The sequence below is a fragment of the Sus scrofa genome, chromosome 2, assembly GCF_054392235.1.
Source record: "Sus scrofa isolate SSC_HxYL_T2T_F1_AM1 chromosome 2, Sscrofa_HxYL_maternal_Yorkshire_Landrace_v2.0, whole genome shotgun sequence".
In the NCBI taxonomy this organism is placed as follows: Eukaryota; Metazoa; Chordata; class Mammalia; order Artiodactyla; family Suidae; genus Sus; species Sus scrofa.
Genome location: NC_139384.1, coordinates 82,720,510 through 82,746,165, shown reverse-complemented (window position 1 = coordinate 82,746,165; position 25,656 = coordinate 82,720,510). Strand labels below are relative to the sequence as shown.

General features: G+C 50.0%; 1 protein-coding gene across 9 annotated transcripts in view; it reads left to right on the top strand.

Moving 5' to 3' along the window:
• Positions 1 to 25,656, top strand: part of ADGRE1 (adhesion G protein-coupled receptor E1) — an 88,847-nt gene that overhangs the window by 15,140 nt on the left and 48,051 nt on the right. For 3 of the 9 annotated variants that reach the window (XR_014836323.1, XM_021083952.2, NM_001435279.1), the window contains exons 6-20: positions 3,268 to 3,423; positions 3,608 to 3,727; positions 4,326 to 4,472; positions 7,978 to 8,133; positions 8,320 to 8,439; positions 9,038 to 9,184; positions 12,695 to 12,850; positions 13,039 to 13,158; positions 13,757 to 13,903; positions 17,414 to 17,569; positions 17,758 to 17,877; positions 18,476 to 18,622; positions 22,133 to 22,288; positions 22,477 to 22,596; positions 23,195 to 23,341. The exons of 2 other annotated variants lie outside the window; for them this stretch is intronic. Coding sequence is in view for 6 of the 7 variants with exons in the window: in XM_021083952.2 (XP_020939611.1) it covers positions 3,268 to 3,423; positions 3,608 to 3,727; positions 4,326 to 4,472; positions 7,978 to 8,133; positions 8,320 to 8,439; positions 9,038 to 9,184; positions 12,695 to 12,850; positions 13,039 to 13,158; positions 13,757 to 13,903; positions 17,414 to 17,569; positions 17,758 to 17,877; positions 18,476 to 18,622; positions 22,133 to 22,288; positions 22,477 to 22,596; positions 23,195 to 23,341 (2,115 nt within the window). In the remaining variant the exon portion in view is untranslated. Of the gene's footprint in view, positions 1 to 3,267; positions 3,424 to 3,607; positions 3,728 to 4,325; positions 4,473 to 7,977; positions 8,134 to 8,319; positions 8,440 to 9,037; positions 9,185 to 12,694; positions 12,851 to 13,038; positions 13,159 to 13,756; positions 13,904 to 17,413; positions 17,570 to 17,757; positions 17,878 to 18,475; positions 18,623 to 22,132; positions 22,289 to 22,476; positions 22,792 to 23,137; positions 23,342 to 25,656 lie in introns of those variants that run through there. 4 more of the 9 variants (XM_085009380.1, XM_021083973.2, XM_085009382.1 and 1 more) reach the window with 4 other exon arrangements.

Here is a 25,656-nt window from a genome sequence, read left to right as displayed (position 1 = left end):
CTTGTTCTCCTGGAATTGATTATCTACTGTGGGGAGAGAGAGAGATTGGACAAAATCAAGGCAGAAAACTGTTGGGTGTCAGGGATAGTTAAAGGAGGTGAAATCAAAGAAGGCAGGAAGGTAGATAGGGAGTGCTGGGGGTGGGGTTCAATTTTTTTAGGGGGGTGCCCCAGGGCTTAAGGAGTTCCTGGACCGGGGATCAGATCCCAGCTGCAATTGCAACCTATGCTGCTGCTGTGGCATCGCTGATCCTTCAACCCACTGTCCTGGGCTGGGGATCCTCACTCTATCCCAGGTTCTCTTCTGAGTGGCTAAAGACACTTTGTCGCCGTCTTCTTCTTCTTCTTCTTCTTCTTCTTCTTTTTTTTTTTTTTTCGTCCTTTTGTCTTTTGACGGCCGCACCCACAGCATATGGAGGTTCCCAGGCTAGGGGTCCAATCGGAGCTACAGCTGTCACTCTATGCCAGAGCCACAGCAACACCAGATCCAAGCCGCGCCTGCAACCTACACCACAGCTCACGGCAACGCCGGATCCTTAACCCGCTGAGCGAGGCCAGGGGTCGAACCTGCAACCTCATGGTTCCTAGTCGGATTCATTTCTACTGCACCACAACAGGAACTCCGATTCTTTGTCATCTTATCGAACCCTCTGGACAACCCTGTGGGGGTGGGTTCTATGATTAGTCCCATAATAATCATAGATGTGACACACAGAGATGAATCCTCTTGTCCAGTGTATTAGTCAGCTCAGGCTGCCACAATAAAGCACCATAAGCTGGTGGGTGGAAACAACAGAACTTTATTATCTCACAGTTCTGGAGGCTGGAAATCCAAGATCAGGGTGTTGGCATGGTCAGTTTCTGGAAAGAGCTCTCTTTCTGGAGTGAGCTTCTTTTATGTTCACACAGGGCAGAGAGAGGAGAGAGAGGGAGAGAGGAAGGGGGGAGAGAGAGAGAGAGTTCTTATGATTCTCCCTCTTCTTAAAAGGGCACTGATCCCATCACAAGGGCCCCACCCTCATGACCTCATCTAAACCTAATCATCTTTCCGATTTTAATACTACCTCACTGAGGGTTAGGATTTCAGTGTAGGAATTTGGGGTGACAATTCACTCCATAGCCCCCAGCAACACACAGATTCTAAGGGGCAGAGCCAGGCTTTGAACTGATGCTGTCCAGGCTCTCTCTACCCCTCCTCTCTGATGTAGTGATTCTTTGGAGGGGAACTGAGATTCATTCCTCCGTGAAAGAGGGGAGTAATGAATTAGAGGCTGAGCAAACACAGATGGCAGAGAATGAGCCACTAAAGGTGCCCGATGAGTCTGGGTGGTGAATTAAGATGGGATTAGAAGCCAAAGAGGAGCTCAGCTGGGAACAGACTCTCAGTGCCTTGCCTGCTCTTGGAGGATTTTATCCTGAGAGGTGGGTGGCCTCATCAGAAAATTGCAAGGGAGAGAAACACGCCCCAAGCGTTTCCTTTCCATAGTGACGCAAATGTGTGAGCCCCTTGTAGCTTGGGAAAACCGTTGGCTTTAGTTCCAGGTGGGGCTGTGAATTGCTCTGCTGTAGGTAGCCTCAGCATCCTTTTTGGTTTTCTGCTTAGATGGGGATGAATGTTCCAGGAACTCAACTCCTTGTGGTGCCAGTTCTGCCTGTACCAACCTCTTGGGAAAATACAATTGCTCCTGCCTGCCTGGGTTCTCTCCACCTGATTTTTGGGCTTCGGGGTAACCTGAGGCTTTCTTTATTTTTTAAAGATTTTTATTAAAGTTGGGAGTTCCCGTCGTGGAGCAGCGGAAACTAGTCTGGCTAGGAACCATGAGGTTGCGGGTTCGATCCCTGGCCTCGCTCAGTGGGTATAGGTCGAGCACGCAGCTCGGATCCCATGTTGCTGTGGCTCTGGCATGGGCTGGCGGCAACAGCTCCGATTAGACCCCTAGCCTGGGAACCTCCATGTGCTGTGGGTGCGGCCCTAAAAAGACAAAAGAGAAAAAAAATTTATTAAAGTTGATTTACACTGTTGTGTCAATTTCTGCTGTAAGCATAGTGACCCGGTCATACCTATAGATATTCTTTTTTTCACACTGTCTTCTAAACCTGAGGCTTTCAAATGTGCAGATAATGGCCCCAGCTATTTTGGAGACTTCTCAAGGGATGTCAAACTGCCCTGAAACTTAGTGCCTTATCCCAAAATCATTTTTCCTTTCGCATGATTCTATGGGTTGATCACATGGTTTGCTGGGAGAGGGCTATAGAACACTTGCCTTGAAGTTGTATTTGCATGACAAATGTAGCAAGTTTTTGTTTAGGGTGATTTGGCAGAGCAGGGCTGAAGGAGATTTGGGGAGGCCCACCCCATGGTACAATGGCTGCACAATTCCGTGAGTGCTGCAATGAGTGAATCCTTCCTTAGAAGTGGGTTTGCAAAGTGTTCCGATTATCTATTGCTGAGTGACAGCAAACATGGTGCATTAAGACACCAACCATCATTTATTTTGCTCTTGAGCAAATCTACTATTTGGGCTGAATTGGGTGAGGATGGTTTGACTCTGTTCCCCACAATGTGAACTGAGTTGACTCACTGGGGCTAGAGAATCCACTTTGAAGGGGGCTCACTCACACACCTGGCAAACTGCTGCTGGCAGTTGGCTGGTGCTCAGCCAGAGCTGTGGGCGGCAGTTCTTCGTTCTCCACATGAGCTGGGTTTTCTTGGCTGGTTGAGCTTCTTCACAGTATGGGGGCTGAGTCGAACACGAGCATCTCGGAGTTCCCATCACGGCTTAATGGAAACGGATCTTAGCATCCGTGATGACTCAGGTTTGTTCCCTGGCCTTGTTCAGTGGGTTAAAGATCTGGTGTTGCTCTGGCTATGGTATAGGCCAGCGGCTATAGATCCGATGTGACCCTTAGCCTGGGAACATACATATGTCACGGGGGCGGCCCTAAAAAGCAACGAGCAAACAAGCAAACAAACAAAACATGAGACTCTCAAGAGAACAAGGTGGAAGTGTATGCTATTTGGACGACTTAGCATGGTACTTACGAGCTCAGTGTCCCCACCACCGGACTCAGATCCAAGGGGAGGAACTACAGACCGACTCCTTGATGGAGCCGATGTCTGTTGAATGAAGGGCATGTGGAGGAGAGACAGGGTATCTTCCTGGGACAGGCTCTTTCCATCAACCGCTTCCAGTTTTCCACCGGAAGAAACAACGTGTGGTCCAAGGCAAAGCCCATTGGCCAGTGTGCTTCTTTTTTTCCGGTCCAGATATAGATGAATGTTCTCAAAGCCCCCCAGCCTGTGGGCCTCACTCCGTCTGCAGAAACCTGCCAGGGAGCTACAAGTGCAGCTGTTTGCCTGGTTTCTCGTCTCCCACCGGAGATGACTGGATCCCGGCAAAGGGAGGTCGTTTCGCGTGTGTAGGTAATGCTGTCAGGCTGTCAGGCGTGGCGGGTCTTTGGTGGGCAGCTGCTGCGGAGCTGCTTCCGTGTGTGTGTGTGTGTGTGTGTGTGTGCGTGTGCGTGTGCGTGCGCGTGCGTGTGCGTGCACGCGCGTGCGCTCAGACACTCACCCTTTGGCCTGGCCCCTCTCTTCCACTGCTCTTCAGACATTAATGAATGCCTCCAGAGCGGGGTCTGCCCGGAGCATTCCCAGTGTACCAACTCCTTGGGAAGCTACAGCTGCAGCTGCCACGTTGGATTCACCTCTACCAACTCCATCTGTGAAGGTATAGAGGACCCGATCTCTGGGTACCTGTGCCATGAATTCAGAACCCCTTTGATTGAGGATCCTGGGGACCAGGAGCCTCCTTTTAGGCATTATAAGGTTGCGTCTTGCCGGAGGACAGACAGCTATGATGTGGTATCTCTTGGACTTGAGCTGCTTCTGAGGGTCTACTACGTGCTAAACAGTGCTGCAAGCAGTGCTGGAGAGTAATGGCGTGATTCTGTTTCTAGGGTGATTTACCCTCTTTGCCCTTAGGGGGATGTTATCAACATCCTTAGACATTTTTGGTTTTCGCCCATTGATGGTGGTGTAGGGTTTGTTTGCGTTACTCTTACTTGTGTGAGCAGAGACCAGCGCGTCCTTCCAAATATCCTACAATGCATAGAGCAACCTCCGTACAACCAAGAAGGATCTGTTCCCAAGTGTTGATGGTGCTGAGATGGAGATCCTCTGAGCTCTAGGGAATTCAGACCCAACCTTGAGAACTTTTTCCTATAAGTTATTTGAAGGAAGCCATGAGAGTCCTCCTTGATCCTATGCAGCCTCCTATCCTCACTGCTTCCTCTGCCTTGACCCGGATTTTCATTCCCACTGACCAGATGTGGACGAATGTGCCAATCCCAGAGCTTGCCCAGAGCACGCATCTTGCCGCAACAGTGTGGGGAGCTACTCTTGTGTCTGCAAGTCCGGATTTGAATCCAGCACGGGCAAGATGGGCATCCAGGGCCCCGGAGAGACGTGTAGAGGTAGCTCCATGGGACTCTTGGGAATCAGGTCCGATCTTTTTGCATAGACAGTACTCTCTGGGGGAGGACTTGGGGTGAGTCTCAGCTGAGTTCAGTTGCAAAGCTGAAGCCAATAATCATTCATTCATTTCTTCGTTCATTCATGCACTCATTCAAAAATACTTGTTGAGCACCTACTGTATGCCCGCCCAGATTCTAGGGATGGAGGATGCAGCAGTGAGAAATACAGGCCCAAATACTTGTTCTCCTGGAATTGATTATCTACTGTGGGGAGAGAGAGAGATTGGACAAAATCAAGGCAGAAAACTGTTGGGTGTCAGGGATAGTTAAAGGAGGTGAAATCAAAGAAGGCAGGAAGGTAGATAGGGAGTGCTGGGGGTGGGGTTCAATTTTTTTAGGGGGGTGCCCCAGGGCTTAAGGAGTTCCTGGACCGGGGATCAGATCCCAGCTGCAATTGCAACCTATGCTGCTGCTGTGGCATCGCTGATCCTTCAACCCACTGTCCTGGGCTGGGGATCCTCACTCTATCCCAGGTTCTCTTCTGAGTGGCTAAAGACACTTTGTCGCCGTCTTCTTCTTCTTCTTCTTCTTCTTCTTCTTTTTTTTTTTTTTTCGTCCTTTTGTCTTTTGACGGCCGCACCCACAGCATATGGAGGTTCCCAGGCTAGGGGTCCAATCGGAGCTACAGCTGTCACTCTATGCCAGAGCCACAGCAACACCAGATCCAAGCCGCGCCTGCAACCTACACCACAGCTCACGGCAACGCCGGATCCTTAACCCGCTGAGCGAGGCCAGGGGTCGAACCTGCAACCTCATGGTTCCTAGTCGGATTCATTTCTACTGCACCACAACAGGAACTCCGATTCTTTGTCATCTTATCGAACCCTCTGGACAACCCTGTGGGGGTGGGTTCTATGATTAGTCCCATAATAATCATAGATGTGACACACAGAGATGAATCCTCTTGTCCAGTGTATTAGTCAGCTCAGGCTGCCACAATAAAGCACCATAAGCTGGTGGGTGGAAACAACAGAACTTTATTATCTCACAGTTCTGGAGGCTGGAAATCCAAGATCAGGGTGTTGGCATGGTCAGTTTCTGGAAAGAGCTCTCTTTCTGGAGTGAGCTTCTTTTATGTTCACACAGGGCAGAGAGAGGAGAGAGAGGGAGAGAGGAAGGGGGGAGAGAGAGAGAGAGTTCTTATGATTCTCCCTCTTCTTAAAAGGGCACTGATCCCATCACAAGGGCCCCACCCTCATGACCTCATCTAAACCTAATCATCTTTCCGATTTTAATACTACCTCACTGAGGGTTAGGATTTCAGTGTAGGAATTTGGGGTGACAATTCACTCCATAGCCCCCAGCAACACACAGATTCTAAGGGGCAGAGCCAGGCTTTGAACTGATGCTGTCCAGGCTCTCTCTACCCCTCCTCTCTGATGTAGTGATTCTTTGGAGGGGAACTGAGATTCATTCCTCCGTGAAAGAGGGGAGTAATGAATTAGAGGCTGAGCAAACACAGATGGCAGAGAATGAGCCACTAAAGGTGCCCGATGAGTCTGGGTGGTGAATTAAGATGGGATTAGAAGCCAAAGAGGAGCTCAGCTGGGAACAGACTCTCAGTGCCTTGCCTGCTCTTGGAGGATTTTATCCTGAGAGGTGGGTGGCCTCATCAGAAAATTGCAAGGGAGAGAAACACGCCCCAAGCGTTTCCTTTCCATAGTGACGCAAATGTGTGAGCCCCTTGTAGCTTGGGAAAACCGTTGGCTTTAGTTCCAGGTGGGGCTGTGAATTGCTCTGCTGTAGGTAGCCTCAGCATCCTTTTTGGTTTTCTGCTTAGATGGGGATGAATGTTCCAGGAACTCAACTCCTTGTGGTGCCAGTTCTGCCTGTACCAACCTCTTGGGAAAATACAATTGCTCCTGCCTGCCTGGGTTCTCTCCACCTGATTTTTGGGCTTCGGGGTAACCTGAGGCTTTCTTTATTTTTTAAAGATTTTTATTAAAGTTGGGAGTTCCCGTCGTGGAGCAGCGGAAACTAGTCTGGCTAGGAACCATGAGGTTGCGGGTTCGATCCCTGGCCTCGCTCAGTGGGTATAGGTCGAGCACGCAGCTCGGATCCCATGTTGCTGTGGCTCTGGCATGGGCTGGCGGCAACAGCTCCGATTAGACCCCTAGCCTGGGAACCTCCATGTGCTGTGGGTGCGGCCCTAAAAAGACAAAAGAGAAAAAAAATTTATTAAAGTTGATTTACACTGTTGTGTCAATTTCTGCTGTAAGCATAGTGACCCAGTCATACCTATAGATATTCTCTTTTTCACACTGTCTTCTAAACCTGAGGCTTTCAAATGTGCAGATAATGGCCCCAGCTATTTTGGAGACTTCTCAAGGGATGTCAAACTGCCCTGAAACTTAGTGCCTTATCCCAAAATCATTTTTCCTTTCGCATGATTCTATGGGTTGACCACATGGTTTGCTGGGAGAGGGCTATAGAACACTTGCCTTGAAGTTGTATTTGCATGACAAATGTAGCAAGTTTTTGTTTAGGGTGATTTGGCAGAGCAGGGCTGAAGGAGATTTGGGGAGACCCACCCCATGGTACAATGGCTGCACAATTCCGTGAGTGCTGCAATGAGTGAATCCTTCCTTAGAAGTGGGTTTGCAAAGTGTTCCGATTATCTATTGCTGAGTGACAGCAAACATGGTGCATTAAGACACCAACCATCATTTATTTTGCTCTTGAGCAAATCTACTATTTGGGCTGAATTGGGTGAGGATGGTTTGACTCTGTTCCCCACAATGTGAACTGAGTTGACTCACTGGGGCTAGAGAATCCACTTTGAAGGGGGCTCACTCACACACCTGGCAAACTGCTGCTGGCAGTTGGCTGGTGCTCAGCCAGAGCTGTGGGCGGCAGTTCTTCGTTCTCCACATGAGCTGGGTTTTCTTGGCTGGTTGAGCTTCTTCACAGTATGGGGGCTGAGTCGAACACGAGCATCTCGGAGTTCCCATCACGGCTTAATGGAAACGGATCTTAGCATCCGTGATGACTCAGGTTTGTTCCCTGGCCTTGTTCAGTGGGTTAAAGATCTGGTGTTGCTCTGGCTATGGTATAGGCCAGCGGCTATAGATCCGATGTGACCCTTAGCCTGGGAACATACATATGTCACGGGGGCGGCCCTAAAAAGCAACGAGCAAACAAGCAAACAAACAAAACATGAGACTCTCAAGAGAACAAGGTGGAAGTGTATGCTATTTGGACGACTTAGCATGGTACTTACGAGCTCAGTGTCCCCACCACCGGACTCAGATCCAAGGGGAGGAACTACAGACCGACTCCTTGATGGAGCCGATGTCTGTTGAATGAAGGGCATGTGGAGGAGAGACAGGGTATCTTCCTGGGACAGGCTCTTTCCATCAACCGCTTCCAGTTTTCCACCGGAAGAAACAACGTGTGGTCCAAGGCAAAGCCCATTGGCCAGTGTGCTTCTTTTTTTCCGGTCCAGATATAGATGAATGTTCTCAAAGCCCCCCAGCCTGTGGGCCTCACTCCGTCTGCAGAAACCTGCCAGGGAGCTACAAGTGCAGCTGTTTGCCTGGTTTCTCGTCTCCCACCGGAGATGACTGGATCCCGGCAAAGGGAGGTCGTTTCGCGTGTGTAGGTAATGCTGTCAGGCTGTCAGGCGTGGCGGGTCTTTGGTGGGCAGCTGCTGCGGAGCTGCTTCCGTGTGTGTGTGTGTGTGTGTGTGTGTGTGCGTGTGCGTGCGCGTGCGTGTGCGTGTGCGTGCACGCGCGTGCGCTCAGACACTCACCCTTTGGCCTGGCCCCTCTCTTCCACTGCTCTTCAGACATTAATGAATGCCTCCAGAGCGGGGTCTGCCCGGAGCATTCCCAGTGTACCAACTCCTTGGGAAGCTACAGCTGCAGCTGCCACGTTGGATTCACCTCTACCAACTCCATCTGTGAAGGTATAGAGGACCCGATCTCTGGGTACCTGTGCCATGAATTCAGAACCCCTTTGATTGAGGATCCTGGGGACCAGGAGCCTCCTTTTAGGCATTATAAGGTTGCGTCTTGCCGGAGGACAGACAGCTATGATGTGGTATCTCTTGGACTTGAGCTGCTTCTGAGGGTCTACTACGTGCTAAACAGTGCTGCAAGCAGTGCTGGAGAGTAATGGCGTGATTCTGTTTCTAGGGTGATTTACCCTCTTTGCCCTTAGGGGGATGTTATCAACATCCTTAGACATTTTTGGTTTTCGCCCATTGATGGTGGTGTAGGGTTTGTTTGCGTTACTCTTACTTGTGTGAGCAGAGACCAGCGCGTCCTTCCAAATATCCTACAATGCATAGAGCAACCTCCGTACAACCAAGAAGGATCTGTTCCCAAGTGTTGATGGTGCTGAGATGGAGATCCTCTGAGCTCTAGGGAATTCAGACCCAACCTTGAGAACTTTTTCCTATAAGTTATTTGAAGGAAGCCATGAGAGTCCTCCTTGATCCTATGCAGCCTCCTATCCTCACTGCTTCCTCTGCCTTGACCCGGATTTTCATTCCCACTGACCAGATGTGGACGAATGTGCCAATCCCAGAGCTTGCCCAGAGCACGCATCTTGCCGCAACAGTGTGGGGAGCTACTCTTGTGTCTGCAAGTCCGGATTTGAATCCAGCACGGGCAAGATGGGCATCCAGGGCCCCGGAGAGACGTGTAGAGGTAGCTCCATGGGACTCTTGGGAATCAGGTCCGATCTTTTTGCATAGACAGTACTCTCTGGGGGAGGACTTGGGGTGAGTCTCAGCTGAGTTCAGTTGCAAAGCTGAAGCCAATAATCATTCATTCATTTCTTCGTTCATTCATGCACTCATTCAAAAATACTTGTTGAGCACCTACTGTATGCCCGCCCAGATTCTAGGGATGGAGGATGCAGCAGTGAGAAATACAGGCCCAAATACTTGTTCTCCTGGAATTGATTATCTACTGTGGGGAGAGAGAGAGATTGGACAAAATCAAGGCAGAAAACTGTTGGGTGTCAGGGATAGTTAAAGGAGGTGAAATCAAAGAAGGCAGGAAGGTAGATAGGGAGTGCTGGGGGTGGGGTTCAATTTTTTTAGGGGGGTGCCCCAGGGCTTAAGGAGTTCCTGGACCGGGGATCAGATCCCAGCTGCAATTGCAACCTATGCTGCTGCTGTGGCATCGCTGATCCTTCAACCCACTGTCCTGGGCTGGGGATCCTCACTCTATCCCAGGTTCTCTTCTGAGTGGCTAAAGACACTTTGTCGCCGTCTTCTTCTTCTTCTTCTTCTTCTTCTTCTTCTTCTTTTTTTTTTTTTTCGTCCTTTTGTCTTTTGACGGCCGCACCCACAGCATATGGAGGTTCCCAGGCTAGGGGTCCAATCGGAGCTACAGCTGTCACTCTATGCCAGAGCCACAGCAACACCAGATCCAAGCCGCGCCTGCAACCTACACCACAGCTCACGGCAACGCCGGATCCTTAACCCGCTGAGCGAGGCCAGGGGTCGAACCTGCAACCTCATGGTTCCTAGTCGGATTCATTTCTACTGCACCACAACAGGAACTCCGATTCTTTGTCATCTTATCGAACCCTCTGGACAACCCTGTGGGGGTGGGTTCTATGATTAGTCCCATAATAATCATAGATGTGACACACAGAGATGAATCCTCTTGTCCAGTGTATTAGTCAGCTCAGGCTGCCACAATAAAGCACCATAAGCTGGTGGGTGGAAACAACAGAACTTTATTATCTCACAGTTCTGGAGGCTGGAAATCCAAGATCAGGGTGTTGGCATGGTCAGTTTCTGGAAAGAGCTCTCTTTCTGGAGTGAGCTTCTTTTATGTTCACACAGGGCAGAGAGAGGAGAGAGAGGGAGAGAGGAAGGGGGGAGAGAGAGAGAGAGTTCTTATGATTCTCCCTCTTCTTAAAAGGGCACTGATCCCATCACAAGGGCCCCACCCTCATGACCTCATCTAAACCTAATCATCTTTCCGATTTTAATACTACCTCACTGAGGGTTAGGATTTCAGTGTAGGAATTTGGGGTGACAATTCACTCCATAGCCCCCAGCAACACACAGATTCTAAGGGGCAGAGCCAGGCTTTGAACTGATGCTGTCCAGGCTCTCTCTACCCCTCCTCTCTGATGTAGTGATTCTTTGGAGGGGAACTGAGATTCATTCCTCCGTGAAAGAGGGGAGTAATGAATTAGAGGCTGAGCAAACACAGATGGCAGAGAATGAGCCACTAAAGGTGCCCGATGAGTCTGGGTGGTGAATTAAGATGGGATTAGAAGCCAAAGAGGAGCTCAGCTGGGAACAGACTCTCAGTGCCTTGCCTGCTCTTGGAGGATTTTATCCTGAGAGGTGGGTGGCCTCATCAGAAAATTGCAAGGGAGAGAAACACGCCCCAAGCGTTTCCTTTCCATAGTGACGCAAATGTGTGAGCCCCTTGTAGCTTGGGAAAACCGTTGGCTTTAGTTCCAGGTGGGGCTGTGAATTGCTCTGCTGTAGGTAGCCTCAGCATCCTTTTTGGTTTTCTGCTTAGATGGGGATGAATGTTCCAGGAACTCAACTCCTTGTGGTGCCAGTTCTGCCTGTACCAACCTCTTGGGAAAATACAATTGCTCCTGCCTGCCTGGGTTCTCTCCACCTGATTTTTGGGCTTCGGGGTAACCTGAGGCTTTCTTTATTTTTTAAAGATTTTTATTAAAGTTGGGAGTTCCCGTCGTGGAGCAGCGGAAACTAGTCTGGCTAGGAACCATGAGGTTGCGGGTTCGATCCCTGGCCTCGCTCAGTGGGTATAGGTCGAGCACGCAGCTCGGATCCCATGTTGCTGTGGCTCTGGCATGGGCTGGCGGCAACAGCTCCGATTAGACCCCTAGCCTGGGAACCTCCATGTGCTGTGGGTGCGGCCCTAAAAAGACAAAAGAGAAAAAAAATTTATTAAAGTTGATTTACACTGTTGTGTCAATTTCTGCTGTAAGCATAGTGACCCAGTCATACCTATAGATATTCTCTTTTTCACACTGTCTTCTAAACCTGAGGCTTTCAAATGTGCAGATAATGGCCCCAGCTATTTTGGAGACTTCTCAAGGGATGTCAAACTGCCCTGAAACTTAGTGCCTTATCCCAAAATCATTTTTCCTTTCGCATGATTCTATGGGTTGACCACATGGTTTGCTGGGAGAGGGCTATAGAACACTTGCCTTGAAGTTGTATTTGCATGACAAATGTAGCAAGTTTTTGTTTAGGGTGATTTGGCAGAGCAGGGCTGAAGGAGATTTGGGGAGGCCCACCCCATGGTACAATGGCTGCACAATTCCGTGAGTGCTGCAATGAGTGAATCCTTCCTTAGAAGTGGGTTTGCAAAGTGTTCCGATTATCTATTGCTGAGTGACAGCAAACATGGTGCATTAAGACACCAACCATCATTTATTTTGCTCTTGAGCAAATCTACTATTTGGGCTGAATTGGGTGAGGATGGTTTGACTCTGTTCCCCACAATGTGAACTGAGTTGACTCACTGGGGCTAGAGAATCCACTTTGAAGGGGGCTCACTCACACACCTGGCAAACTGCTGCTGGCAGTTGGCTGGTGCTCAGCCAGAGCTGTGGGCGGCAGTTCTTCGTTCTCCACATGAGCTGGGTTTTCTTGGCTGGTTGAGCTTCTTCACAGTATGGGGGCTGAGTCGAACACGAGCATCTCGGAGTTCCCATCACGGCTTAATGGAAACGGATCTTAGCATCCGTGATGACTCAGGTTTGTTCCCTGGCCTTGTTCAGTGGGTTAAAGATCTGGTGTTGCTCTGGCTATGGTATAGGCCAGCGGCTATAGATCCGATGTGACCCTTAGCCTGGGAACATACATATGTCACGGGGGCGGCCCTAAAAAGCAACGAGCAAACAAGCAAACAAACAAAACATGAGACTCTCAAGAGAACAAGGTGGAAGTGTATGCTATTTGGACGACTTAGCATGGTACTTACGAGCTCAGTGTCCCCACCACCGGACTCAGATCCAAGGGGAGGAACTACAGACCGACTCCTTGATGGAGCCGATGTCTGTTGAATGAAGGGCATGTGGAGGAGAGACAGGGTATCTTCCTGGGACAGGCTCTTTCCATCAACCGCTTCCAGTTTTCCACCGGAAGAAACAACGTGTGGTCCAAGGCAAAGCCCATTGGCCAGTGTGCTTCTTTTTTTCCGGTCCAGATATAGATGAATGTTCTCAAAGCCCCCCAGCCTGTGGGCCTCACTCCGTCTGCAGAAACCTGCCAGGGAGCTACAAGTGCAGCTGTTTGCCTGGTTTCTCGTCTCCCACCGGAGATGACTGGATCCCGGCAAAGGGAGGTCGTTTCGCGTGTGTAGGTAATGCTGTCAGGCTGTCAGGCGTGGCGGGTCTTTGGTGGGCAGCTGCTGCGGAGCTGCTTCCGTGTGTGTGTGTGTGTGTGTGTGTGTGTGTGCGTGTGCGTGTGCGTGCGCGTGCGTGTGCGTGCACGCGCGTGCGCTCAGACACTCACCCTTTGGCCTGGCCCCTCTCTTCCACTGCTCTTCAGACATTAATGAATGCCTCCAGAGCGGGGTCTGCCCGGAGCATTCCCAGTGTACCAACTCCTTGGGAAGCTACAGCTGCAGCTGCCACGTTGGATTCACCTCTACCAACTCCATCTGTGAAGGTATAGAGGACCCGATCTCTGGGTACCTGTGCCATGAATTCAGAACCCCTTTGATTGAGGATCCTGGGGACCAGGAGCCTCCTTTTAGGCATTATAAGGTTGCGTCTTGCCGGAGGACAGACAGCTATGATGTGGTATCTCTTGGACTTGAGCTGCTTCTGAGGGTCTACTACGTGCTAAACAGTGCTGCAAGCAGTGCTGGAGAGTAATGGCGTGATTCTGTTTCTAGGGTGATTTACCCTCTTTGCCCTTAGGGGGATGTTATCAACATCCTTAGACATTTTTGGTTTTCGCCCATTGATGGTGGTGTAGGGTTTGTTTGCGTTACTCTTACTTGTGTGAGCAGAGACCAGCGCGTCCTTCCAAATATCCTACAATGCATAGAGCAACCTCCGTACAACCAAGAAGGATCTGTTCCCAAGTGTTGATGGTGCTGAGATGGAGATCCTCTGAGCTCTAGGGAATTCAGACCCAACCTTGAGAACTTTTTCCTATAAGTTATTTGAAGGAAGCCATGAGAGTCCTCCTTGATCCTATGCAGCCTCCTATCCTCACTGCTTCCTCTGCCTTGACCCGGATTTTCATTCCCACTGACCAGATGTGGACGAATGTGCCAATCCCAGAGCTTGCCCAGAGCACGCATCTTGCCGCAACAGTGTGGGGAGCTACTCTTGTGTCTGCAAGTCCGGATTTGAATCCAGCACGGGCAAGATGGGCATCCAGGGCCCCGGAGAGACGTGTAGAGGTAGCTCCATGGGACTCTTGGGAATCAGGTCCGATCTTTTTGCATAGACAGTACTCTCTGGGGGAGGACTTGGGGTGAGTCTCAGCTGAGTTCAGTTGCAAAGCTGAAGCCAATAATCATTCATTCATTTCTTCGTTCATTCATGCACTCATTCAAAAATACTTGTTGAGCACCTACTGTATGCCCGCCCAGATTCTAGGGATGGAGGATGCAGCAGTGAGAAATACAGGCCCAAATACTTGTTCTCCTGGAATTGATTATCTACTGTGGGGAGAGAGAGAGATTGGACAAAATCAAGGCAGAAAACTGTTGGGTGTCAGGGATAGTTAAAGGAGGTGAAATCAAAGAAGGCAGGAAGGTAGATAGGGAGTGCTGGGGGTGGGGTTCAATTTTTTTAGGGGGGTGCCCCAGGGCTTAAGGAGTTCCTGGACCGGGGATCAGATCCCAGCTGCAATTGCAACCTATGCTGCTGCTGTGGCATCGCTGATCCTTCAACCCACTGTCCTGGGCTGGGGATCCTCACTCTATCCCAGGTTCTCTTCTGAGTGGCTAAAGACACTTTGTCGCCGTCTTCTTCTTCTTCTTCTTCTTCTTCTTCTTCTTCTTTTTTTTTTTTTTCGTCCTTTTGTCTTTTGACGGCCGCACCCACAGCATATGGAGGTTCCCAGGCTAGGGGTCCAATCGGAGCTACAGCTGTCACTCTATGCCAGAGCCACAGCAACACCAGATCCAAGCCGCGCCTGCAACCTACACCACAGCTCACGGCAACGCCGGATCCTTAACCCGCTGAGCGAGGCCAGGGGTCGAACCTGCAACCTCATGGTTCCTAGTCGGATTCATTTCTACTGCACCACAACAGGAACTCCGATTCTTTGTCATCTTATCGAACCCTCTGGACAACCCTGTGGGGGTGGGTTCTATGATTAGTCCCATAATAATCATAGATGTGACACACAGAGATGAATCCTCTTGTCCAGTGTATTAGTCAGCTCAGGCTGCCACAATAAAGCACCATAAGCTGGTGGGTGGAAACAACAGAACTTTATTATCTCACAGTTCTGGAGGCTGGAAATCCAAGATCAGGGTGTTGGCATGGTCAGTTTCTGGAAAGAGCTCTCTTTCTGGAGTGAGCTTCTTTTATGTTCACACAGGGCAGAGAGAGGAGAGAGAGGGAGAGAGGAAGGGGGGAGAGAGAGAGAGAGTTCTTATGATTCTCCCTCTTCTTAAAAGGGCACTGATCCCATCACAAGGGCCCCACCCTCATGACCTCATCTAAACCTAATCATCTTTCCGATTTTAATACTACCTCACTGAGGGTTAGGATTTCAGTGTAGGAATTTGGGGTGACAATTCACTCCATAGCCCCCAGCAACACACAGATTCTAAGGGGCAGAGCCAGGCTTTGAACTGATGCTGTCCAGGCTCTCTCTACCCCTCCTCTCTGATGTAGTGATTCTTTGGAGGGGAACTGAGATTCATTCCTCCGTGAAAGAGGGGAGTAATGAATTAGAGGCTGAGCAAACACAGATGGCAGAGAATGAGCCACTAAAGGTGCCCGATGAGTCTGGGTGGTGAATTAAGATGGGATTAGAAGCCAAAGAGGAGCTCAGCTGGGAACAGACTCTCAGTGCCTTGCCTGCTCTTGGAGGATTTTATCCTGAGAGGTGGGTGGCCTCATCAGAAAATTGCAAGGGAGAGAAACACGCCCCAAGCGTTTCCTTTCCATAGTGACGCAAATGTGTGAGCCCCTTGTAGCTTGGGAAAACCGTTGGCTTTAGTTCCAGGTGGGGCTGTGAATTGCTCTGCTGTAGGTAGCCTCAGCATCCTTTTTGGTTTTCTGCTTAGATGGGGATGAATGTTCCAGGAACTCAACTCCTTGTGGTGCCAGTTCTGCCTGTACCAACCTCTTGGGAAAATACAATTGCTCCTGCCTGCCTGGGTTCTCTCCACCTGATTTTTGGGCTTCGGGGTAACCTGAGGCTTTCTTTATTTTTTAAAGATTTTTATTAAAGTTGGGAGTTCCCGTCGTGGAGCAGCGGAAACTAGTCTGGCTAGGAACCATGAGGTTGCGGGTTCGATCCCTGGCCTCGCTCAGTGGGTATAGGTCGAGCACGCAGCTCGGATCCCATGTTGCTGTGGCTCTGGCATGGGCTGGCGGCAACAGCTCCGATTAGACCCCTAGCCTGGGAACCTCCATGTGCTGTGGGTGCGGCCCTAAAAAGACAAAAGAGAAAAAAAATTTATTAAAGTTGATTTACACTGTTGTGTCAATTTCTGCTGTAAGCATAGTGACCCAGTCATACCTATAGATATTCTCTTTTTCACACTGTCTTCTAAACCTGAGGCTTTCAAATGTGCAGATAATGGCCCCAGCTATTTTGGAGACTTCTCAAGGGATGTCAAACTGCCCTGAAACTTAGTGCCTTATCCCAAAATCATTTTTCCTTTCGCATGATTCTATGGGTTGACCACATGGTTTGCTGGGAGAGGGCTATAGAACACTTGCCTTGAAGTTGTATTTGCATGACAAATGTAGCAAGTTTTTGTTTAGGGTGATTTGGCAGAGCAGGGCTGAAGGAGATTTGGGGAGGCCCACCCCATGGTACAATGGCTGCACAATTCCGTGAGTGCTGCAATGAGTGAATCCTTCCTTAGAAGTGGGTTTGCAAAGTGTTCCGATTATCTATTGCTGAGTGACAGCAAACATGGTGCATTAAGACACCAACCATCATTTATTTTGCTCTTGAGCAAATCTACTATTTGGGCTGAATTGGGTGAGGATGGTTTGACTCTGTTCCCCACAATGTGAACTGAGTTGACTCACTGGGGCTAGAGAATCCACTTTGAAGGGGGCTCACTCACACACCTGGCAAACTGCTGCTGGCAGTTGGCTGGTGCTCAGCCAGAGCTGTGGGCGGCAGTTCTTCGTTCTCCACATGAGCTGGGTTTTCTTGGCTGGTTGAGCTTCTTCACAGTATGGGGGCTGAGTCGAACACGAGCATCTCGGAGTTCCCATCACGGCTTAATGGAAACGGATCTTAGCATCCGTGATGACTCAGGTTTGTTCCCTGGCCTTGTTCAGTGGGTTAAAGATCTGGTGTTGCTCTGGCTATGGTATAGGCCAGCGGCTATAGATCCGATGTGACCCTTAGCCTGGGAACATACATATGTCACGGGGGCGGCCCTAAAAAGCAACGAGCAAACAAGCAAACAAACAAAACATGAGACTCTCAAGAGAACAAGGTGGAAGTGTATGCTATTTGGACGACTTAGCATGGTACTTACGAGCTCAGTGTCCCCACCACCGGACTCAGATCCAAGGGGAGGAACTACAGACCGACTCCTTGATGGAGCCGATGTCTGTTGAATGAAGGGCATGTGGAGGAGAGACAGGGTATCTTCCTGGGACAGGCTCTTTCCATCAACCGCTTCCAGTTTTCCACCGGAAGAAACAACGTGTGGTCCAAGGCAAAGCCCATTGGCCAGTGTGCTTCTTTTTTTCCGGTCCAGATATAGATGAATGTTCTCAAAGCCCCCCAGCCTGTGGGCCTCACTCCGTCTGCAGAAACCTGCCAGGGAGCTACAAGTGCAGCTGTTTGCCTGGTTTCTCGTCTCCCACCGGAGATGACTGGATCCCGGCAAAGGGAGGTCGTTTCGCGTGTGTAGGTAATGCTGTCAGGCTGTCAGGCGTGGCGGGTCTTTGGTGGGCAGCTGCTGCGGAGCTGCTTCCGTGTGTGTGTGTGTGTGTGTGTGTGCGTGTGCGTGTGCGTGCGCGTGCGCGTGCGTGTGCGTGCGCGCGCGTGCGCTCAGACACTCACCCTTTGGCCTGGCCCCTCTCTTCCACTGCTCTTCAGACATTAATGAATGCCTCCAGAGCGGGGTCTGCCCGGAGCATTCCCAGTGTACCAACTCCTTGGGAAGCTACAGCTGCAGCTGCCACGTTGGATTCACCTCTACCAACTCCATCTGTGAAGGTATAGAGGACCCGATCTCTGGGTACCTGTGCCATGAATTCAGAACCCCTTTGATTGAGGATCCTGGGGACCAGGAGCCTCCTTTTAGGCATTATAAGGTTGCGTCTTGCCGGAGGACAGACAGCTATGATGTGGTATCTCTTGGACTTGAGCTGCTTCTGAGGGTCTACTACGTGCTAAACAGTGCTGCAAGCAGTGCTGGAGAGTAATGGCGTGATTCTGTTTCTAGGGTGATTTACCCTCTTTGCCCTTAGGGGGATGTTATCAACATCCTTAGACATTTTTGGTTTTCGCCCATTGATGGTGGTGTAGGGTTTGTTTGCGTTACTCTTACTTGTGTGAGCAGAGACCAGCGCGTCCTTCCAAATATCCTACAATGCATAGAGCAACCTCCGTACAACCAAGAAGGATCTGTTCCCAAGTGTTGATGGTGCTGAGATGGAGATCCTCTGAGCTCTAGGGAATTCAGACCCAACCTTGAGAACTTTTTCCTATAAGTTATTTGAAGGAAGCCATGAGAGTCCTCCTTGATCCTATGCAGCCTCCTATCCTCACTGCTTCCTCTGCCTTGACCCGGATTTTCATTCCCACTGACCAGATGTGGACGAATGTGCCAATCCCAGAGCTTGCCCAGAGCACGCATCTTGCCGCAACAGTGTGGGGAGCTACTCTTGTGTCTGCAAGTCCGGATTTGAATCCAGCACGGGCAAGATGGGCATCCAGGGCCCCGGAGAGACGTGTAGAGGTAGCTCCATGGGACTCTTGGGAATCAGGTCCGATCTTTTTGCATAGACAGTACTCTCTGGGGGAGGACTTGGGGTGAGTCTCAGCTGAGTTCAGTTGCAAAGCTGAAGCCAATAATCATTCATTCATTTCTTCGTTCATTCATGCACTCATTCAAAAATACTTGTTGAGCACCTACTGTATGCCCGCCCAGATTCTAGGGATGGAGGATGCAGCAGTGAGAAATACAGGCCCAAATACTTGTTCTCCTGGAATTGATTATCTACTGTGGGGAGAGAGAGAGATTGGACAAAATCAAGGCAGAAAACTGTTGGGTGTCAGGGATAGTTAAAGGAGGTGAAATCAAAGAAGGCAGGAAGGTAGATAGGGAGTGCTGGGGGTGGGGTTCAATTTTTTTAGGGGGGTGCCCCAGGGCTTAAGGAGTTCCTGGACCGGGGATCAGATCCCAGCTGCAATTGCAACCTATGCTGCTGCTGTGGCATCGCTGATCCTTCAACCCACTGTCCTGGGCTGGGGATCCTCACTCTATCCCAGGTTCTCTTCTGAGTGGCTAAAGACACTTTGTCGCCGTCTTCTTCTTCTTCTTCTTCTTCTTCTTCTTCTTCTTTTTTTTTTTTTTCGTCCTTTTGTCTTTTGACGGCCGCACCCACAGCATATGGAGGTTCCCAGGCTAGGGGTCCAATCGGAGCTACAGCTGTCACTCTATGCCAGAGCCACAGCAACACCAGATCCAAGCCGCGCCTGCAACCTACACCACAGCTCACGGCAACGCCGGATCCTTAACCTGCTGAGCGAGGCCAGGGGTCGAACCTGCAACCTCATGGTTCCTAGTCGGATTCATTTCTACTGCACCACAACAGGAACTCCGATTCTTTGTCATCTTATCGAACCCTCTGGACAACCCTGTGGGGGTGGGTTCTATGATTAGTCCCATAATAATCATAGATGTGACACACAGAGATGAATCCTCTTGTCCAGTGTATTAGTCAGCTCAGGCTGCCACAATAAAGCACCATAAGCTGGTGGGTGGAAACAACAGAACTTTATTATCTCACAGTTCTGGAGGCTGGAAATCCAAGATCAGGGTGTTGGCATGGTCAGTTTCTGGAAAGAGCTCTCTTTCTGGAGTGAGCTTCTTTTATGTTCACACAGGGCAGAGAGAGGAGAGAGAGGGAGAGAGGAAGGGGGGAGAGAGAGAGAGAGTTCTTATGATTCTCCCTCTTCTTAAAAGGGCACTGATCCCATCACAAGGGCCCCACCCTCATGACCTCATCTAAACCTAATCATCTTTCCGATTTTAATACTACCTCACTGAGGGTTAGGATTTCAGTGTAGGAATTTGGGGTGACAATTCACTCCATAGCCCCCAGCAACACACAGATTCTAAGGGGCAGAGCCAGGCTTTGAACTGATGCTGTCCAGGCTCTCTCTACCCCTCCTCTCTGATGTAGTGATTCTTTGGAGGGGAACTGAGATTCATTCCTCCGTGAAAGAGGGGAGTAATGAATTAGAGGCTGAGCAAACACAGATGGCAGAGAATGAGCCACTAAAGGTGCCCGATGAGTCTGGGTGGTGAATTAAGATGGGATTAGAAGCCAAAGAGGAGCTCAGCTGGGAACAGACTCTCAGTGCCTTGCCTGCTCTTGGAGGATTTTATCCTGAGAGGTGGGTGGCCTCATCAGAAAATTGCAAGGGAGAGAAACACGCCCCAAGCGTTTCCTTTCCATAGTGACGCAAATGTGTGAGCCCCTTGTAGCTTGGGAAAACCGTTGGCTTTAGTTCCAGGTGGGGCTGTGAATTGCTCTGCTGTAGGTAGCCTCAGCATCCTTTTTGGTTTTCTGCTTAGATGGGGATGAATGTTCCAGGAACTCAACTCCTTGTGGTGCCAGTTCTGCCTGTACCAACCTCTTGGGAAAATACAATTGCTCCTGCCTGCCTGGGTTCTCTCCACCTGATTTTTGGGCTTCGGGGTAACCTGAGGCTTTCTTTATTTTTTAAAGATTTTTATTAAAGTTGGGAGTTCCCGTCGTGGAGCAGCGGAAACTAGTCTGGCTAGGAACCATGAGGTTGCGGGTTCGATCCCTGGCCTCGCTCAGTGGGTATAGGTCGAGCACGCAGCTCGGATCCCATGTTGCTGTGGCTCTGGCATGGGCTGGCGGCAACAGCTCCGATTAGACCCCTAGCCTGGGAACCTCCATGTGCTGTGGGTGCGGCCCTAAAAAGACAAAAGAGAAAAAAAATTTATTAAAGTTGATTTACACTGTTGTGTCAATTTCTGCTGTAAGCATAGTGACCCAGTCATACCTATAGATATTCTCTTTTTCACACTGTCTTCTAAACCTGAGGCTTTCAAATGTGCAGATAATGGCCCCAGCTATTTTGGAGACTTCTCAAGGGATGTCAAACTGCCCTGAAACTTAGTGCCTTATCCCAAAATCATTTTTCCTTTCGCATGATTCTATGGGTTGACCACATGGTTTGCTGGGAGAGGGCTATAGAACACTTGCCTTGAAGTTGTATTTGCATGACAAATGTAGCAAGTTTTTGTTTAGGGTGATTTGGCAGAGCAGGGCTGAAGGAGATTTGGGGAGACCCACCCCATGGTACAATGGCTGCACAATTCCGTGAGTGCTGCAATGAGTGAATCCTTCCTTAGAAGTGGGTTTGCAAAGTGTTCCGATTATCTATTGCTGAGTGACAGCAAACATGGTGCATTAAGACACCAACCATCATTTATTTTGCTCTTGAGCAAATCTACTATTTGGGCTGAATTGGGTGAGGATGGTTTGACTCTGTTCCCCACAATGTGAACTGAGTTGACTCACTGGGGCTAGAGAATCCACTTTGAAGGGGGCTCACTCACACACCTGGCAAACTGCTGCTGGCAGTTGGCTGGTGCTCAGCCAGAGCTGTGGGCGGCAGTTCTTCGTTCTCCACATGAGCTGGGTTTTCTTGGCTGGTTGAGCTTCTTCACAGTATGGGGGCTGAGTCGAACACGAGCATCTCGGAGTTCCCATCACGGCTTAATGGAAACGGATCTTAGCATCCGTGATGACTCAGGTTTGTTCCCTGGCCTTGTTCAGTGGGTTAAAGATCTGGTGTTGCTCTGGCTATGGTATAGGCCAGCGGCTATAGATCCGATGTGACCCTTAGCCTGGGAACATACATATGTCACGGGGGCGGCCCTAAAAAGCAACGAGCAAACAAGCAAACAAACAAAACATGAGACTCTCAAGAGAACAAGGTGGAAGTGTATGCTATTTGGACGACTTAGCATGGTACTTACGAGCTCAGTGTCCCCACCACCGGACTCAGATCCAAGGGGAGGAACTACAGACCGACTCCTTGATGGAGCCGATGTCTGTTGAATGAAGGGCATGTGGAGGAGAGACAGGGTATCTTCCTGGGACAGGCTCTTTCCATCAACCGCTTCCAGTTTTCCACCGGAAGAAACAACGTGTGGTCCAAGGCAAAGCCCATTGGCCAGTGTGCTTCTTTTTTTCCGGTCCAGATATAGATGAATGTTCTCAAAGCCCCCCAGCCTGTGGGCCTCACTCCGTCTGCAGAAACCTGCCAGGGAGCTACAAGTGCAGCTGTTTGCCTGGTTTCTCGTCTCCCACCGGAGATGACTGGATCCCGGCAAAGGGAGGTCGTTTCGCGTGTGTAGGTAATGCTGTCAGGCTGTCAGGCGTGGCGGGTCTTTGGTGGGCAGCTGCTGCGGAGCTGCTTCCGTGTGTGTGTGTGTGTGTGTGTGTGCGTGTGCGTGTGCGTGCGCGTGCGTGTGCGTGTGCGTGCACGCGCGTGCGCTCAGACACTCACCCTTTGGCCTGGCCCCTCTCTTCCACTGCTCTTCAGACATTAATGAATGCCTCCAGAGCGGGGTCTGCCCGGAGCATTCCCAGTGTACCAACTCCTTGGGAAGCTACAGCTGCAGCTGCCACGTTGGATTCACCTCTACCAACTCCATCTGTGAAGGTATAGAGGACCCGATCTCTGGGTACCTGTGCCATGAATTCAGAACCCCTTTGATTGAGGATCCTGGGGACCAGGAGCCTCCTTTTAGGCATTATAAGGTTGCGTCTTGCCGGAGGACAGACAGCTATGATGTGGTATCTCTTGGACTTGAGCTGCTTCTGAGGGTCTACTACGTGCTAAACAGTGCTGCAAGCAGTGCTGGAGAGTAATGGCGTGATTCTGTTTCTAGGGTGATTTACCCTCTTTGCCCTTAGGGGGATGTTATCAACATCCTTAGACATTTTTGGTTTTCGCCCATTGATGGTGGTGTAGGGTTTGTTTGCGTTACTCTTACTTGTGTGAGCAGAGACCAGCGCGTCCTTCCAAATATCCTACAATGCATAGAGCAACCTCCGTACAACCAAGAAGGATCTGTTCCCAAGTGTTGATGGTGCTGAGATGGAGATCCTCTGAGCTCTAGGGAATTCAGACCCAACCTTGAGAACTTTTTCCTATAAGTTATTTGAAGGAAGCCATGAGAGTCCTCCTTGATCCTATGCAGCCTCCTATCCTCACTGCTTCCTCTGCCTTGACCCGGATTTTCATTCCCACTGACCAGATGTGGACGAATGTGCCAATCCCAGAGCTTGCCCAGAGCACGCATCTTGCCGCAACAGTGTGGGGAGCTACTCTTGTGTCTGCAAGTCCGGATTTGAATCCAGCACGGGCAAGATGGGCATCCAGGGCCCCGGAGAGACGTGTAGAGGTAGCTCCATGGGACTCTTGGGAATCAGGTCCGATCTTTTTGCATAGACAGTACTCTCTGGGGGAGGACTTGGGGTGAGTCTCAGCTGAGTTCAGTTGCAAAGCTGAAGCCAATAATCATTCATTCATTTCTTCGTTCATTCATGCACTCATTCAAAAATACTTGTTGAGCACCTACTGTATGCCCGCCCAGATTCTAGGGATGGAGGATGCAGCAGTGAGAAATACAGGCCCAAATACTTGTTCTCCTGGAATTGATTATCTACTGTGGGGAGAGAGAGAGATTGGACAAAATCAAGGCAGAAAACTGTTGGGTGTCAGGGATAGTTAAAGGAGGTGAAATCAAAGAAGGCAGGAAGGTAGATAGGGAGTGCTGGGGGTGGGGTTCAATTTTTTTAGGGGGGTGCCCCAGGGCTTAAGGAGTTCCTGGACCGGGGATCAGATCCCAGCTGCAATTGCAACCTATGCTGCTGCTGTGGCATCGCTGATCCTTCAACCCACTGTCCTGGGCTGGGGATCCTCACTCTATCCCAGGTTCTCTTCTGAGTGGTTAAAGACACTTTGTCGCCGTCTTCTTCTTCTTCTTCTTCTTCTTCTTCTTTTTTTTTTTTTTTCGTCCTTTTGTCTTTTGACGGCCGCACCCACAGCATATGGAGGTTCCCAGGCTAGGGGTCCAATCGGAGCTACAGCTGTCACTCTATGCCAGAGCCACAGCAACACCAGATCCAAGCCGCGCCTGCAACCTACACCACAGCTCACGGCAACGCCGGATCCTTAACCCGCTGAGCGAGGCCAGGGGTCGAACCTGCAACCTCATGGTTCCTAGTCGGATTCATTTCTACTGCACCACAACAGGAACTCCGATTCTTTGTCATCTTATCGAACCCTCTGGACAACCCTGTGGGGGTGGGTTCTATGATTAGTCCCATAATAATCATAGATGTGACACACAGAGATGAATCCTCTTGTCCAGTGTATTAGTCAGCTCAGGCTGCCACAATAAAGCACCATAAGCTGGTGGGTGGAAACAACAGAACTTTATTATCTCACAGTTCTGGAGGCTGGAAATCCAAGATCAGGGTGTTGGCATGGTCAGTTTCTGGAAAGAGCTCTCTTTCTGGAGTGAGCTTCTTTTATGTTCACACAGGGCAGAGAGAGGAGAGAGAGGGAGAGAGGAAGGGGGGAGAGAGAGAGAGAGTTCTTATGATTCTCCCTCTTCTTAAAAGGGCACTGATCCCATCACAAGGGCCCCACCCTCATGACCTCATCTAAACCTAATCATCTTTCCGATTTTAATACTACCTCACTGAGGGTTAGGATTTCAGTGTAGGAATTTGGGGTGACAATTCACTCCATAGCCCCCAGCAACACACAGATTCTAAGGGGCAGAGCCAGGCTTTGAACTGATGCTGTCCAGGCTCTCTCTACCCCTCCTCTCTGATGTAGTGATTCTTTGGAGGGGAACTGAGATTCATTCCTCCGTGAAAGAGGGGAGTAATGAATTAGAGGCTGAGCAAACACAGATGGCAGAGAATGAGCCACTAAAGGTGCCCGATGAGTCTGGGTGGTGAATTAAGATGGGATTAGAAGCCAAAGAGGAGCTCAGCTGGGAACAGACTCTCAGTGCCTTGCCTGCTCTTGGAGGATTTTATCCTGAGAGGTGGGTGGCCTCATCAGAAAATTGCAAGGGAGAGAAACACGCCCCAAGCGTTTCCTTTCCATAGTGACGCAAATGTGTGAGCCCCTTGTAGCTTGGGAAAACCATTGGCTTTAGTTCCAGGTGGGGCTGTGAATTGCTCTGCTGTAGGTAGCCTCAGCATCCTTTTTGGTTTTCTGCTTAGATGGGGATGAATGTTCCAGGAACTCAACTCCTTGTGGTGCCAGTTCTGCCTGTACCAACCTCTTGGGAAAATACAATTGCTCCTGCCTGCCTGGGTTCTCTCCACCTGATTTTTGGGCTTCGGGGTAACCTGAGGCTTTCTTTATTTTTTAAAGATTTTTATTAAAGTTGGGAGTTCCCGTCGTGGAGCAGCGGAAACTAGTCTGGCTAGGAACCATGAGGTTGCGGGTTCGATCCCTGGCCTCGCTCAGTGGGTATAGGTCGAGCACGCAGCTCGGATCCCATGTTGCTGTGGCTCTGGCATGGGCTGGCGGCAACAGCTCCGATTAGACCCCTAGCCTGGGAACCTCCATGTGCTGTGGGTGCGGCCCTAAAAAGACAAAAGAGAAAAAAAATTTATTAAAGTTGATTTACACTGTTGTGTCAATTTCTGCTGTAAGCATAGTGACCCGGTCATACCTATAGATATTCTCTTT